Here is a 15320-nt window from a genome sequence, read left to right on the forward strand (position 1 = left end):
GCGTCTCCGAGCAGCGCTGAGCTTTTATACACACACATGAAGGTCGTCTCCAGTGGCCAGTATGACAAATTGCGAAGTGAGATATGAAGGTTGAGATGAAGTAACAGACAGTTCCTTTGTTCCAGCGTTTGTGTGAGAGCAAGTTGACTCGCCCTCCTTTCTTTAGACTCCGCTGCAAATGGAAACGTTGGGTCATTCTGCTTTTCACACGTCAAGCTTCAATATAGACAATCTTATGCTAAAAGTGATCATTATGTTCTAACATATTTCACCATGACACATGTCATGTGATACTGGACTGTTTTACTGACTTCTGGACTCTGAAGGAGATGAAGAGGAGAAACAGCACAGCTCCATCTGCTGGAAGATGAGTGCTAATGTTCATCTTTTAAATCATTACATGTCATTTAGCTGACGCTTTTATCCAAAGCCACTTACAATGAGAGCGTTTCAACCATAAGGACACAAACCCAGAAGAACAAGAAACAACAAAGTGCACTTTCATCAAATAAGCCGCTTTACAACTCGCTGTAGATAAGAACCATTATAAGTCCGATGTAAGTGCGACAGTTAGTTAGTGTGTTAGTGGAGGTAGAGTCTGAAGAGGTGTGTCTTTAGTCTGAAGATGTGAAGGCTCTCTGTGGTCCTGATGTCTTCAGAGACCTCCTTCCACCATTTAGGAGCAGGACAGCAAAGAGTGGAGATCTAGTCGAGTGTTTTGCTCTCAGTGAGGAGGAACAAGCAGTTTATCACATGCAGAGCGAAGAGTGCGGGTCGGGATGTCGGGTTGGACCAGGTCCTGGATGTAAGCTGGACCCCATCCATTCACAGCACGGTACGTGAGCACCATGTTTAGAGGACTTAGGAAGGTTGAAGAGCAGTGGAGCTGCTGCATTGTGGATGAGCTGCAGAGGCTGAATGGTGGTAGCAGGAGACCTGCAGGAGAGAGTTACAGTAGTCCAGGCGGGAGACGACAAGAGCCTGAATCAGTACCTCCTTCTGAGTGAGAAGAGGACGTGTTCTCCTGATGTTGTAGATCGTGTATCTACAGGATGGTGTTGTCAGTGATGTTGGGAGTCAGGGAGAGTCGGCTGTCGAGTGTCACGCCGAGGTTTCTAGCGGTTAAAGTGGGCGTCAACTAGACACCAAAATGATGACTTCGATACTATACCTGCCAAAATATTACGGTAACTGATACTTACGATACCACAAATACAATACTGGAATATTTATCTATGATAGTAATAAATAAAACATCTGTACGGTACCCTTTTTACCTGGCATCTGTTTGACTGTGGGATAAACAATGCTTCATTTACTTGCATATAGAGTTTGATATTCTTAATATTGATATTCAGCATGTCAATTCATGAAATAATTATTTTTTAACATAAATAACGTCCTGACGGACCGCTGCCTCCTGCCAAAGGAAAGCGCTTAAAAGAAACACGACATTTATAGGATGAGAATTTAAAATTACGTCTCTTGACACGTTGTCTCAAGACAACAACACAAAGTGTCCCATGAGAGTTTTAGTGTTGAGGTGAATGAGCTCTGTGTGTTTGTCCTGATGAAGATAATAACGTGTGAGCTCTGCCAGCAGGTTGGTGTGAAGGTGTGAAGGTGTGGACTCTGCTATGAATCAGGCTGAGGACCCAGAGGACGGAGTCCCTCCCTCTGAAGCCCCTCTGTGTGGGGAACATGACAGCCAGACCAAAGCTCAGAGGTGAGAGGACCATCTCCAACTGTCCTCCACTCGTCTCCATGTCCCAACGTCTCTGACTCACTGACTCTGCTTCTATGTGTGTGACCAGGATCCATCAGAGACCAGGACCTGGACCTGGACCCAGCTGTGTGTCCATGAAGAGTAACCGGTCTATGAATCATCCTATAGTCTTCAAAGACGTTGGTCCCTCTGTTGATGCAAGGTGAGGGTCTCAGGCTGATGATGAGGTGTTTCTACCAGACTCTCTGGTGGAGGTTCTGGGTTTCTTGCTCCAGGGCCCTTCAGCAGTGTCCAGTGAGGGAGGGAGAGCTCCATGGAGGACTTGGTGAGACCTGTTGGGACTAAACCAAACTGACTGGTGAAGAAAACAGTGAGCTGAAAGACTGAGCTGTTGATTTTCAGTGGGACCAGCAGGACCAGTACACCTAAACCTCTACAGGGAGTCATGTGGTCCACATCCAGACCTCACGTCATGGACCTTTACCTTGTTTTGGTCTCTGTGAGGACGGACACCATGTGAGCTGATGCTTCATGATTAGATGATGATGTGATGATGTAATCTCAATGTTTCTTTCAGGTCACATCAGCAGAGAGGAAAGTCTCCTGAACCCAGATGTGTGTCCATGAAGAGTGATCAGTCTTATGGTCAATGGATTAACTTCAACGATGGACGCCGTTCTTATGACCCAGAGTAAGTTCTTAAACAGATGAAGAACTGTTCTGATCCTCCTGAAAAGGTGTGAAACATCGTGCTGCATGTGCTGTGCCACATCATGTAGCACAGCTTCCAAACGCGCCTCGACCCCCTGACGCCGATGTTGGTCCAGACCCTGTCCCCGATCCCCAATCACTGCCGCCAGTCTCTCATCAGGAGGGGACAGCTCCGGTGTCCCTTTCCCACCCGGGGAGACACACCTTGGCGATGGCGCGCTAAACGCTTCTTTGCATCCACTTTGATGTCAGACCAGTTTTTCTTTATTTGGGTCCGAGGTCGTGAGGCTGCAGCGTTGCTCTGCAACCTTTTGTGCCTTGTTGGCATCAGTGATGTCCACACTGTGTCCTCCAAAGAGCATCTTACTTCTCCTTCCCACCTCCCAATGATCATTTCCACTTCACACTGAGTGAAGTTACGTTTCTTTGTTTTCCTCTTAGTGTTTGTCATGATTTCGCAATCGATGTCGCAAGCAATGTTCCACAGACTATATATGGGCAACTATGGGCGTGACATGAAGCCGCAAAAGCTGCACTGCATTTAGAAGTGATTGTGATTTATTAAGGGAAAACTGCGTAGGACGTTTTATAAGTCTGAATATTTCTGTGCGTACGCATGTCCTACGTTTCATCCGTACGCCACTTCTGGAGCAAATCCTACGCAAGCTTTTATAAATGAGGCCCCTGGTCCCCCTGGTCTAACACATGCGCTCACTCACAGAGTGCGACCCCCAGTGGACTGATTAGGAATAGCAGCTACTTTTATAGAAAAGCTATTTGTGTCTTTGTGTAATTCTGACAATAGTAAAGTCATCCAGCGGGCTGCACTGGACCCCCCGGCAGACCAGATTTGGCCCTTGGGCCTTAAGTTAGACACCCATGATCTAACTGGTCTGTGTGTGTTTAAGTGTGACTCATTAACTGTAAACATCCTCAGATGTAAACACAATGTGAGCTAGTTCCTCCACATCAGGATCAGCAGAGGTCACATCTGGAGACAGCTGCAAGTTTCTGGAGACAGATGACTGGGACTGAACATGTGATATGAATAAACTCAGTGCTCTGTGGACCAGCTGACGTGGTCTCTGGACTCCATGCAGAGGTTTGGACAAAGTATCGTCAGTAGACTCTGTGAAAAGGTCCAAAGACTAGTTTCAGAAGATCTAAGGAGACTTCTAGAGGTCAGGGGACGGACTAAAGAGGTTTGGAGTGGTTCCATAGAACTTTGTACCAGATGCAGAGGTCTGCACACGTTGTTTTTATGACCCACAGTAAGAACTAAAACCAGATGAAATTGATGACTGTCACTCAACTAATAGTGTTGATAACTGTCCGTCATCATCGACAGTCTTCAGCATCTGGTTTTCATCATGATCAATCATGACAGAAGCCAATATCTTTAACTAATGTTGTATTGGTGTTGATGGTCCAAACACCATGTGAGCTGATGGTTCATGTTCCTCCCCAGAGAGGACCAGGAGAGCTCAGAGGTTCCCACAGGTCCGTCTGCCCAGCAGCATCAAACACACCTGGACTCCATCTTCATGGTGTGTACATGAACAACTACTTTAACATCTCTCAGTTCACCATCATCTCCATGCTGCACTTTGTAGACCAGTGGATTGTCCGTCTGTCCAACATGGACCTGATGGTGGCTTCCATGTTCTAGTTGGTGTCATTCATAGAATGTTCTGTTCCAGCTGCTGGAGGAGAACATCCTCACTTTTGTGAAAAACGAGCTGAAGAAGATCCAGAAGGTTGTGAGTTCAGATTACCCAGAATGCTTAGAGAAGGAGGATGAGGAGGAGCTGGATGAAGAGCAGAGGAGGAGCAGAGAGGCCTTTGTGAAGATCTCAGTGCACTTCCTGAGGAGAATGAAGCAGGAGGAGCTGGCTGAGCGTCTGCAGAGCAGTAAGAGGATTTCTCTACAGACTTACCATGCTGATACATGAGACCTTCACTAATGTCTCCAGAGATGAACAGAATATATTCATAGTCATTCTCTGAGGAAAGGACATGATGAAATCTATTCTGTGACTCATTGATCTTCTTTGTTGTCTTCATTCAGGACTTCTTCCTACAGATTGTCAGCGTGAAGTCAAATCCAACCTGAAGAAGAAGTTCCAGTTTGTGTTTGAGGAGATCGCTAAAGCAGGAAACCCAACCCTTCTGAATGAGATCTACACAGAGCTCTACATCACAGAGGGAGGGGCTGCAGAGGTCAATGAAGAACATGAGGTCAGACAGATTGAAACAGCATCCAGAAGACCAGCCAGACCAGAAACAACCATCAGACTAGAAGACCTCCTCAAAGCCTCAGCTGGAGGAGAGGAACCAATCAGAACCGTGATGACTAAGGGAGTGGCTGGCATTGGGAAAACAGTCTTAACACAGAAGTTCACTCTGGACTGGGCTGAAGACAAAGACCACCAGGACATACAGTTCACATTTCCATTCACCTTCAGAGAGCTGAATGTGCTGAGAGGGAAGAAGTTCAGCTTGGTGGGACTTGTTCATCACTTCTTCAGTGAAACCAGAGCAGCAGGAATCTCCAGGTTTGAGAAGTTCCAGGTTGTGTTCATCTTTGACGGTCTGGATGAGTGTCGACTTCCTTTGGACTTCCACAACAATGAGATCCTGACTGATGTCACAGAGTCGGCCTCAGTGGATGTGCTCCTCACAAACCTCATCAGGGGGAAGCTGCTTCCCTCTGCTCGCCTCTGGATCACCACACGACCTGCAGCAGCCAATCAGATCCCTCCTGAGTGTGTCAGCATGGTGACAGAAGGAGGAGTACTTCAGGAAGAGGTTCAGAAACAAGAAGCAGGCCAGCAGGATCATCTCTCACATCAAGACCTCGCGAAGCCTCTACATCATGTGCCACATCCCAGTCTTCTGCTGGATCACTGCTACAGTTCTGGAGGAGGTGTTGAAGACCAGAGAGGGAGGAGAGCTGCCCAAGACCCTGACTGAGATGTACATCCACTTCCTGGTGGTTCAGTCCAAAGTGAAGAAGGTCAAGTACGATGGAGGAGCTGAGACGGATCCACACTGGAGTCCAGAGAGCAGGAAGATCATCGAGTCTCTGGGAAAACTGGCCTTTGATCAGCTGCAGAAAGGCAACCTGATCTTCTATGAATCCGACCTGACAGAGTGTGGCATCGATATCAGAGCAGCCTCAGTGTACTCAGGAGTGTTCACTCAGATCTTTAGAGAGGAGAGAGGACTGTACCAGGTCCAGGTGTTCTGCTTCGTCCATCTGAGTGTTCAGGAGTTTCTGGCTGCTCTTCATGTCCATCTGACCTTCTTCAGCTCTGGTGTCAATCTGCTGTCAGAAGAACAAACAACCTCCCAGCGGTCTAAACGCTTTAAACCCAATCCTGACCCAAAGCGTCTCTACCAGAGTGCTGTGGACGAGGCCTCACAGAGTCCTAATGGACACCTGGACTTGTTCCTCCGCTTCCTCCTGGGTCTTTCCCTGGAGACCAATCAGACTCTCCTACGAGGTCTGCTGACACAGACAGGAAGTCGCTCACAGACCAATCAGGAGACAGTCCAGTACATCAAGGTGAAGATCAATGAGGATGTGTCTCCAGAGAAAAGCATCAATCTGTTCCACTGTCTGAATGAACTGAATGATGTTTCTCTAGTGGAGGAGATCCAACAGTCCCTTAGATCAGGACGTCTCTCCAAAAAGAAACTGTCTCCTGCTCAGTGGTCAGCTCTGGTCTTCATCTTACTGTCATCAGAAGAAGATCTGGAGGTGTTTGACCTGAAGAAATTCTCTGCTTCAGAGGAAGCTCTTCTGAGGCTGCTGCCAGTGGTCAAAGCCTCCAACAAAGTTCTGTAAGTAAAGAGAGAGTTAGATTCATACATCAGAACTTAAATATGCTGCCATCTTTTATACTTACTGCTTCTTCTTCATCCTTCTCTTCAGACTGAGTGGCTGTAACCTCTCAGAGAGAAGCTGTGACGCTCTGTCCTCAGTTCTCAGCTCCCAGTCCTCTAGTCTGAGAGAGCTGGATCTGAGTAACAACCACCTGCAGGATTCAGGAGTGAAGCTGCTTTCTGCTGGACTGAAGAGTCCACACTGTGAACTGGAGACTCTCAGGTCAGGATTCAATTAAAGTCCACTTGGTGTCTTTATTTACATCCATGGTACATTAATGACTTTCATAAGATTCTTTCTGCTTCCATGATTTAAATCAAATATGTATTTTCCAAATATTTTCAGGTAAATGTTTCTTTCTTTTTATAATTTCCCAATGTAAATATTTGACATTATGGAGTTAGTAGTAATGTTATCAGGTTGTTGATGTACATTAGTGGGTGTTTAGTCGTGACTGGAAACCACTCAGTAACCATGTGAATGTGACCCCTCTGTACCTGATAGTATCTCAGTACTGCAGTGACCTTCCAGCCCTCACAGCTCCCTCAGATCAGATGTGACACGTGTCTTATTTTGTGTGTCTGCAGGCTGTCAGGCTGTCTGATCACAGAGGAAGGCTGTGCCTCTCTGGCCTCAGCTCTGAGCTCCAACCCCTCCCATCTGAGAGAGCTGGACCTGAGCTACAATCATCCAGGAGACTCAGGAGTGAACCTGCTGTCTGCTGGACTGGAGGACCCTCACTGGAGACTGGAGACTCTCAGGTATGAAGAGGCTGCAGCCACAGACCATCAGTCTGGTAGAGGAGGTAGAGCTGGAAACCTTTTCTCTGTCCCACTGTCAGCCTGGTTAATAAGACCCTGACACACCAAGCTGACCTCAAACTACCAGAGACTCATCTAACTGTTTGTGTCCCACATGAGGCCATCAACACAGACAGAAATAGTGAGGAACAGTAGCCAGGATGAGCCTGAACAGGGAGGAAGGTGATGAAAGCCTTGTTTCTCTGGAGCTTTGTCTTGTCTCCACGTTATAAGAGAGGACAGTGTCTCCTGACACGTTGCCGGCATCATGGTGGGTTGATATGAGTCAACGTGGTCACGCTGCAGGTTTGTGGGCTCTTAACAACTCAAACAACACTTGGATGTTTAGATGCTGGTCCCCTGCCTCCAGTGTGTGTTTGTCCTTTAGTCCAGACATTATCATTAAGAGACAAACAGTCAGAGAAACAATCTGTTCAAAGCGTCTTGATGGATCATCACAGGAGGAACGTTTGGTGTTTTAAAGGAGTTTAGCTTCACCTGCTTTTGGTGGAGGATGGAGTGAATGTGATTGTGGTTGGATGAGAAGTGTTTGGAGCGGCTAGGGGGTCGTATTAGGTTACAGAGGGGGTGAGAGAGAGAGGGGGGGGGGAGACGAGGGGGGTGCAGGGAAGGAACGGCGGTGCGGTTGCGCGCAACAACAAGCGGAGTGCCGATAATCACACTAGGGGGCGAGCGAGAGCGAGACCGTTAAATCAAACCACCGAGGAAGACAGGAACGTTAAACAACTGTAATACAACTACTGGAGGCGAGGGGCGAGCAAGAGCGAAATGCAGGAAGTCCATCCATCCATCCATCCATTGTCAAATCGCTTATCGTGCACACAGGGTCGCGGGGGGGCTGGAGTCCATCCCAGCCAACTTCGGAATCGAACCCAGTACCTTCTTGCTGTGAGGCAACAGTGCTAACCACCACGCCACCGTGCCGCCCGAAATGTTCCACGTGTTAAAGCAGTGGGGTCCAAACTTTTTTCACTGAGGGCCACAGACAGAAAAATATGCGAAAGGTTGAGCCGCTCACTAAAGTTAAGGTATATCACCTCTAGTGTATTAACAGTAATACAAATCCATCAATCAAATGTAGGTCAATTAAGCTTGATAATTTATTATACTTACAGAAAAAACTGCATACGTCACATCTTTCTACGTTTGGGTTTTCATTTATCTATTTTCAAATATAATTAATCAAATGTAGGTAAATTATGCTTGATAATTGAATGAACTTAAAGAAAAAAACTGCATAAATCACATCTCTCCATTAATGGGTTTTCATTTTTTTTACAAAAAGGGTTGGCAGCTCATCCTCAGATTGCTTCTTCGTCAGGATGGGGACCCCCTTCACAGCCCTGTATAAAGAGGGAAGGCTTTATTTAACCTACTTATGCAAATCATTCATCAGCTAACGTGCTTTAGAAAATGTTATCAACTTTAATTGACTGCATTTATTAAGTAATTGGGCTTTTGAACACATGAATACTGTGTAATATATTTGAACTCGCCTACAATGGGAACAGTGTTGCACTTAATGGGAGCAGTGATGCTGCTCTGGACTGAAGGACGGCTGGCAGGTCACGAGTAAGTTTGCTGGTTGAGATGTGAAGGACATCACAGAGATGGCTGTCGCTCATTTTGGTTCTCAATCTGCTTTTGTTCAGAGTTAACAGAGAAAATGTTTGCTCGCATATGTATGTTGTGCCAAACAGACTGGTCATTCTTTTTGCGTGGCGTCGCATCAGAGGAAACTTGGCCTTTTCCAAGCTCCGGTAGAAGTCGGGTAGGGAGAGGAGCTGCATCTCGATGAGTTCTAATTGCAGACTCTCTTCCACTTCTTCTGCATCCAGCAGGAAGGGAGTTGAGAACAGCTTGATTTCTTTGTCAATGACAGAAACATCTTAGAAGCGCTGATTGAATTGTGTCATAAGAGTTGTGATCACAGAAACATATTTCCCCTTTTTAGCAGAGAGGTCGGCCTTTGGATGAGCACCTTTGATTTCGGACAGCGTAGGGAAGTGCGCAAGGTTGAAGTTGCGTAGTTGTGTCTCAAAAAGACGAAGCTTCGCACAGAAAGTTGTGGTACAAGCTGGTCTTTGCCTTGTAGGCTCTTGTTCAGTGAGTTCAGATGACCAGTAAGATCAACTAGAAAGGCAATAAGGGAATAAAACCGCTTCAGCACGGAGCCGCGACTAAGCCAGCGCACGTCACAATGATAGAGTACGTCCCCGTATTCAGCATCGACATCAGATAGGAAAGCTTAATTCTCTGTGGTAGAGCCCTCGTGCTCAAATTATGTTGACAGTTTTCACAACTGTGGTCATCACATCGCCAAGCTGGACTGTCTTGGCACAGAGAGCTTCTTGGTGGATGATACAGTGCAATTTTACAGCCTCGCCTCCACTCTCTGGCACCTTGGCGCACACCATAGATGCCATTCCTTTGTGCTCGCCTGTCATAGCGGGAGCCCCGTCCGTTACAACTCCACACTGTTGTGGAATATTTCAATAAAAGCTCGGTAGAAGAGAATGATTTGTCTGATAAAACAGAGTCTTGATGAATGATCAAAGTTGCAAAAAGTCTATTTATTGCTTGCAAGCAGGAGGTCAAATACACAGGCACGTATCACGGTGCTCTGTGGAAATGGCGTCTCCGAGCACAAAAGACGCTGAGTTTTTATACACATGTGAAGAACATTCTCCGTGCCAGCTACGAGAAGCTGCAAAGCAGGTTGAGATAAGAACCCAGGTGAAGCTGAGGGTAGCACACACACACAAGATCCTCCTCAATGGCCGCTGCAAATCATTGTTACTTGACATGAAAGTAAAACTTGGATCCAGAACTTTCGTGCAGAATAAGATATCAACCAAGGCCATGAAGAGGAGTCCTTTGCTTTGAAGCTTCTATGAGATCGAGTCAACCGTCCTCCCTTCTCAGAGCACAGCTGCAAACCAACATTTTGTATCATACTGCTCTTTGCACATCGGGGTCAAATACAGGACACTTGAGACACGGCTTTAGCACAAAACAATGTTATAACATATTTTACCATTACAACACAGCTCGTCCCATTTAAGTTCCATCTTGTCAATTGCACCTGACGCGGCTTCAAAAATGTCCTCACCCGTTGTTGTGCCCTTTAGACTCCGAAGATCAAGCAGCTCCTCCGTGATGCAAAAGTTATCGTCAACTCCCCGCAAAGAAAGGAACAGTTGTGCGGCGTCTGTTGCATCTTTCATCACATGCAATGGAGTAAAAGTCAAAAGCACAAGCTTTATGTGACACTTGATTCTGTATGTTAGCTGACAAGTCTTCCATTCAACGCACAATTGTGTTTGTGGACATGCTCACGTTGTTGAATTCCTGCATCTTTTCCGGGCACATTATTCCAGCGACTTTAATGAGGCACTGTTTAACCAAGTCACCGTCTGAGAAAGCTTTCCCGCGGCGCGCTATGAGTTGAGCTACCTCATAGCTAGCTATTGTAGCGTTTTCTTGTGTGTTGTTAGCAGGGCAAAAGTACTGTTGTTGAGCCTGCAGGTTAGCTGCCATGTGCTGGACTTTGTCCTCTCGCTCAGCAGCAGTGTAGGACGTGAAGGTCGGATGCTTGGTTTCGTAGTGTCGTCGTACATTGGACTCTTTCATCACTGCAACCGTTTCATTGCAAATCAAACAGACACACTTCTCCTTGACTTCTTTGAAGAAATATTCATTTTCCCACCGTGTTTGAAATGTTCTGCATTCACTTGCTATCTTGCGTTTCTTTGCTTCTGCCATTTTGTCGTTGCGGAAAATTTTTATTTGAAACATTTTTTTTGTGGAAACGCTGCATTAGGACTGCAGCTAGTGAGTAGCTCCACCTACTGGTCAAACTAAGAACTACAATACAGTCAAGGGCAAGTTTCATGTGTGGGCCACATTCCATTCTATTTTTATAATTTGCTGCGGGCCAATAAAAAATGGATCCCGGGCCGCAGTTGGCCCGCGGGCCGTACTTTGGACACCCCTGTATTAAAGCAACGAGGAAGACGACAGTTGCACTGCTTTGGCAACGCTATCTGTTGCTAGCGACTACGGCTTGGACAAAGGGGGGGGGGATACTTAGACGCGGCGCGAGGAGATTCTGTCCCGCGACCAGCGGAACGTAGATCAGCAACGTGGATCAGGATGGTCGGATCCATGTGTGTGCAGTTACAGAACCAACGATGTGGCTGGCGATACGAAATGAAACCACAGGCAAACGGATCTCACGGCGGAGACCCGGGAAAAGAAAAGAAAATAAGGAACTATTCTGACCATGAGACATCATTCAACAGCGTAACACAGTCGGCGCTTTCACTCTCTTACAGCAAACGTATCACAGCATCAGATCAACAGGGGACATTACGACATTTGCAGGTAAACATTCAAACATCAATCAAAGGTAGCGGATTCGTTGATGCGGACTCTATCGTACCACGTTATGACTGAACAAATCAAATAAACATCAAGTTCATATCAACACGCTAAATTAGTCTGCCCAGAAAACCAGTGTTACTGTTTGATGGGCGTTGGTCATCAGCTTCCAGCTGACTGAGGACAGTTGAGCTCCGCGTAGGGAAACTCAGTGGATGAAGGCGATTTCGGCCGTGGGGTCCGAACTTCTCGTTGGGAACAGAGGCGGCGGGGGGTCAGAGAGCAGCTGTCTCTCCGCTCCTCTGGAGTCAACAGGAAAGCTGTGTGTGAGAGTGATGTAATGTCCATGTCTCCATGCTGCTCTGACCCCCCTCCTCCTTTCAGGGTGGAGCCTGATGGAGTCCGATGGTTGAGACCAGGTCTGAGGAAGTGTAAGTGTGCTTTGATTCATGAAGATTCAACCATCTTCACACTGTGACATCACTCATTCACCTCTGTGACGTCATCATCAACGTGTCAGTAGATGAACACATGATTAATAACTGCAGCTGTATTGTGTCTTGTTCTCTCATCAGATTCCTGTGAACTCACAATCGACACAAACACAGTAAACAAAAGACTCAAACTGTCTGACAACAACAGGAAGGTGACATGTGTGAAGGAGGATCAGTCATATCCTGATCATCCAGACAGATTTGACTGCAGGCCTCAGCTGCTGTGTAGGACTGGTCTGACTGGTCGCTGTTACTGGGAGGTCGAGTGGAGAGGAGGAGTTGATGTATCAGTGAGTTACAGAGGAATCAGGAGGAAAGGAAACAGTTATGACTGTGTGTTTGGATACAATGATCAGTCCTGGTGTCTGAGATGCTCTGATGAAGGTTACTCTGTCTGTCACAATAAGACAGTAACACGCATCACCTCCTCCTCCTCCTCCTCCTCTGGTAGACTAGCAGTGTATGTGGACTGTCCTGCTGGCTCTCTGTCCTTCTACAGAGTCTCCTCTGACACACTGATCCACCTCCACACCTTCAGCACCACATTCACTGAACCTCTTTATCCTGGGTTCTTGTTCTGGTTCAGTCCTGGTTCCTCAGTGTCTCTGTGTCCTCTTCAGGAGGGAGAGTCTCCTCCTGGTGGAGAACCTTCCTCTCTGCTCACCACATAGTTCAGTCTGTACAGCTGATGGTGGTTCATGTGGGTGTAGATGCAGGTGGAGCAGGTGAGGGGTACCTGAGCTGGTCTGGACTCTGGGGGGTCCACAGCTCTCTGGGACTCAGATGGAAGTGTGAAAGAGCTCAGCTTAATGCTGCTGTGCTCCTTCAATCAATAGATGATCATTTAGATATTGGCTCCTAATTAGGCTTTAATCTTCATCTTTATGTGTTCAAGAAGACATTTTATAAGACGCTCTTTCATCTGTCCCCCCATATGAGACAAATGTGTCCTTATGTGTGTGTGCGCTTCATCAGCAATAATAAAAACAAGGTGAAGAAGGAAAATATGAATGTGTAATTCTTTTTGAGCCCATTTTAACTTCAAATCTTTCTAAATCTGTTGAGTGAAATCAAATAAATCTAATTTCACATAATCAGGTTTGTTTTGAACAAGAAGCTTTTTAATGGTTCAGCAAACCTCTCAAGGAAATATTGAATATGCGTTACTTGTGTTTTTATTCACTATAATGTAATTTACAACATTTACTCCATGTGTTACTTTAACAGAAATAGAATTGTTTGGCTCTAATGTTAATAAATGACTTTTATTGGAAACAACTGTACATGTTTAAACAGGCCATCAAATAAAGATGCTTTCAACACGCTGTATTATTTCTCTTGACATGAAATACTCTGATCCTTTATAAAGATGCTGTACTATTGACTTTTGTACTATTTCCTCCATAATATCTGTATTTATTCTACAGCCCTGTTGCTGTGTCAATAGCACAGAGGAAACATTGGTGGTGCAGCATGTTGAAGAAGGAAGTGAGTAGATAAAGAAATGAGTAATGAATAAGTTGCTTTATTAACCTTATTAACCTTCACGCAGAGCCGTCTCACAACAACACAAACTACTGAGCTCGCTACTTTAGGTGCAACTTGAAGCTTTCATTCTGCACCAAATATCACACTTAAGTCACCAACAAAAACACACAAAGCACAAGCACACATTTGATAACAGGGTGGAGTTTATCTCCTCACAAAGTGGAGTATTGAAAGTGTGTGTTGGACAGAAATATATATATATAAATAAAAGGGATCAAATCTGCTGGGTGTAAAATATACATACAGCAACATGAATTATCAATTTTGGTGCCTTAGAACGTTGTGTCAATGCAATGAGCTTCATGGCCTCTTAACCTCTTGTGAGTGCTTATGAGTGACTACAGCTGGTGACTCTGAGGCATTTAAATAGAGCTCATTGGATACAAACGCCCACAAACGCTACAATGGGAAAGTCAAAGGAGCTCAGCATGGATCTGACAAAGCGAATCATCGACTTGAACAAGTCTGGAAAGTGACTTGGAGCCATTTCAAAGCAGCTGCACGTCCCAAGAGCAACAGTGCAAACAGTAGTTTGTAAGTATAAAGTGCACGACGCTGTTTTGTCACCATCAGGAAGAAAACACAAGCTATCACCTGCTCCTGAGAGAACATTGGTCAGGAGGGGGAAGAGTCAACAGAGAACCACCAAAATGCAGATCTGCCAAGAAGTAGAAGCTGCTGGAACACAGTGTCCATGTCCACAGTCGTGTTTGGCATCTCCATGGACGGAGAGGCTGCCGTGCAGGAAGGAAGCTCTTGCTCCAAAAGCGCCACCTTAAGGCCTTAAGGTTTGCTGCTGATCACGTGGACCAAGATGAGACCTTCTGGAGGAAAGTTCTGTGGTCAGACGAAACCAAAAAATGAATGAACTAACGCAGATCAGCTGTTCTGGAAGCGGATACTCCGAGTAAGTCAACTCGGAGTTCAGGGATAGACTCAGAGTTTGTTGAACCTCCTTTCTGGAATACCCCCCATGTCTACCGCCAAGCACGGTGGTGGTGGTATTATGCTGCCTGTGGATCTGGTGCTGGTGGATGTGAACAATGCTGAAGAAACAAGTCCATGTCAGAGAGCCATCACATTTAACTGAACAGCACCAATTCTGTTGTCCAGAGGAGCGGCCAAAGATTCAACGAGACGCTTGTGGACGGCCACCAAAAGCGCCTAATAGAAGTGAAAATGGCCAAAGGACATGTGACCAAATATTATCACTGCTGTATGTATATTTATGACCCAGCAGATTCTGTCATGTTCTCTGTTAACCCATAATTAAGTCCTAAAAGAACCAAACCTCATGAATGTTTTTGTGACAGAGTGATTGGAACAGATTCTTCTATCAGAGGAAAATCAGACTTGTAGGAATAAGAGGAAACTCAAGGAGAGCCATGACATCATGTTCTTTACAAGTGTATGTAAACGTTTGACCACAGCTGTAGTGGGTAGATATGTGTGTTTAGCTCTACAGGCTTCATGCTGTCCTGATATCCACATGTGAGGCCGTTGATGAGCGTAGCTGATTTCCTGTCACGCCACCTCATCACTGGCTCTGTCACAGGCACTTTGCTGGAGGCCCACTGGCACAGTTCTTGTTATCATCTCCTATTCTACATTCTCTCTCTACATAATAAATCACATCAAAGTTTTTAAATACAATTAGCAGAGCCAGCTGTTTACTGACACATTGTGTACAACTACAGGATCTTTACAGTAAACTGATGGAGATCAGATGTAAACATTTGATTATCATA

At 45.8% G+C, this 15320-nt stretch overlaps 2 protein-coding genes and 2 long non-coding RNA genes across 5 annotated transcripts in view; 3 read left to right on the top strand and 1 right to left on the bottom strand.

Moving 5' to 3' along the window:
* The window catches only part of LOC144390365 (uncharacterized), a 30158-nt gene extending 16816 nt beyond the window's left edge, over nt 1–13342 (bottom strand). The window contains exon 1 of the long non-coding RNA XR_013454399.1: nt 12449–13342. This is a non-coding gene — a long non-coding RNA (uncharacterized LOC144390365). The remainder of the gene's footprint in view (nt 1–12448) is intronic.
* The window catches only part of LOC144390250 (protein NLRC3-like), a 55778-nt gene that overhangs the window by 1849 nt on the left and 38609 nt on the right, over nt 1–15320 (top strand). Inside the window, exons 2-6 of one of the 2 annotated variants that reach the window (XM_078096710.1) lie at nt 1601–1726; nt 1815–1928; nt 2304–2417; nt 3906–3984; nt 4138–4348. In XM_078096710.1, the coding sequence (XP_077952836.1) occupies nt 1638–1726; nt 1815–1928; nt 2304–2417; nt 3906–3984; nt 4138–4348 (607 nt within the window). In that variant the 5' untranslated portion in view covers nt 1601–1637. The remainder of the gene's footprint in view (nt 1–1600; nt 1727–1814; nt 1929–2303; nt 2418–3905; nt 3985–4137; nt 4349–15320) is intronic. The other variant, XM_078096709.1, reaches the window with a different exon arrangement.
* LOC144390312 (protein NLRC3-like) lies at nt 4510–7643 on the top strand. Its single transcript, XM_078096810.1, has 3 exons — nt 4510–6283; nt 6375–6548; nt 6914–7643. The coding sequence occupies exons 1-3, from the start codon at nt 5313–5315 to the stop codon at nt 7185–7187; spliced, it is 1419 nt and encodes a 472-aa protein (XP_077952936.1). The 5' UTR covers nt 4510–5312; the 3' UTR covers nt 7188–7643.
* On the top strand, nt 7761–13029 carry LOC144390336 (uncharacterized). The gene is made up of 2 exons (XR_013454356.1): nt 7761–11961; nt 12106–13029. It is a non-coding gene; the product is annotated as an uncharacterized LOC144390336 (long non-coding RNA).

This window comes from Gasterosteus aculeatus, chromosome 21, assembly GCF_964276395.1.
Source record: "Gasterosteus aculeatus chromosome 21, fGasAcu3.hap1.1, whole genome shotgun sequence".
In the NCBI taxonomy this organism is placed as follows: Eukaryota; Metazoa; Chordata; class Actinopteri; order Perciformes; family Gasterosteidae; genus Gasterosteus; species Gasterosteus aculeatus.

What these genes read in the sequence shown, in the direction of transcription:
- LOC144390312 (XM_078096810.1), top strand. Translation starts at nt 5,313, where the DNA reads ATGTGCCACATCCCAGTCTTCTGCTGGATCACTGCTACAGTTCTGGAG. An exon ending in AAAGCCTCCAACAAAGTTCT is followed by an intron (nt 6,284 to 6,374) that starts GTAAGTAAAGAG and finishes CCTTCTCTTCAG; the next exon opens with ACTGAGTGGCTGTAACCTCT. An exon ending in TGTGAACTGGAGACTCTCAG is followed by an intron (nt 6,549 to 6,913) that starts GTCAGGATTCAA and finishes GTGTGTCTGCAG; the next exon opens with GCTGTCAGGCTGTCTGATCA.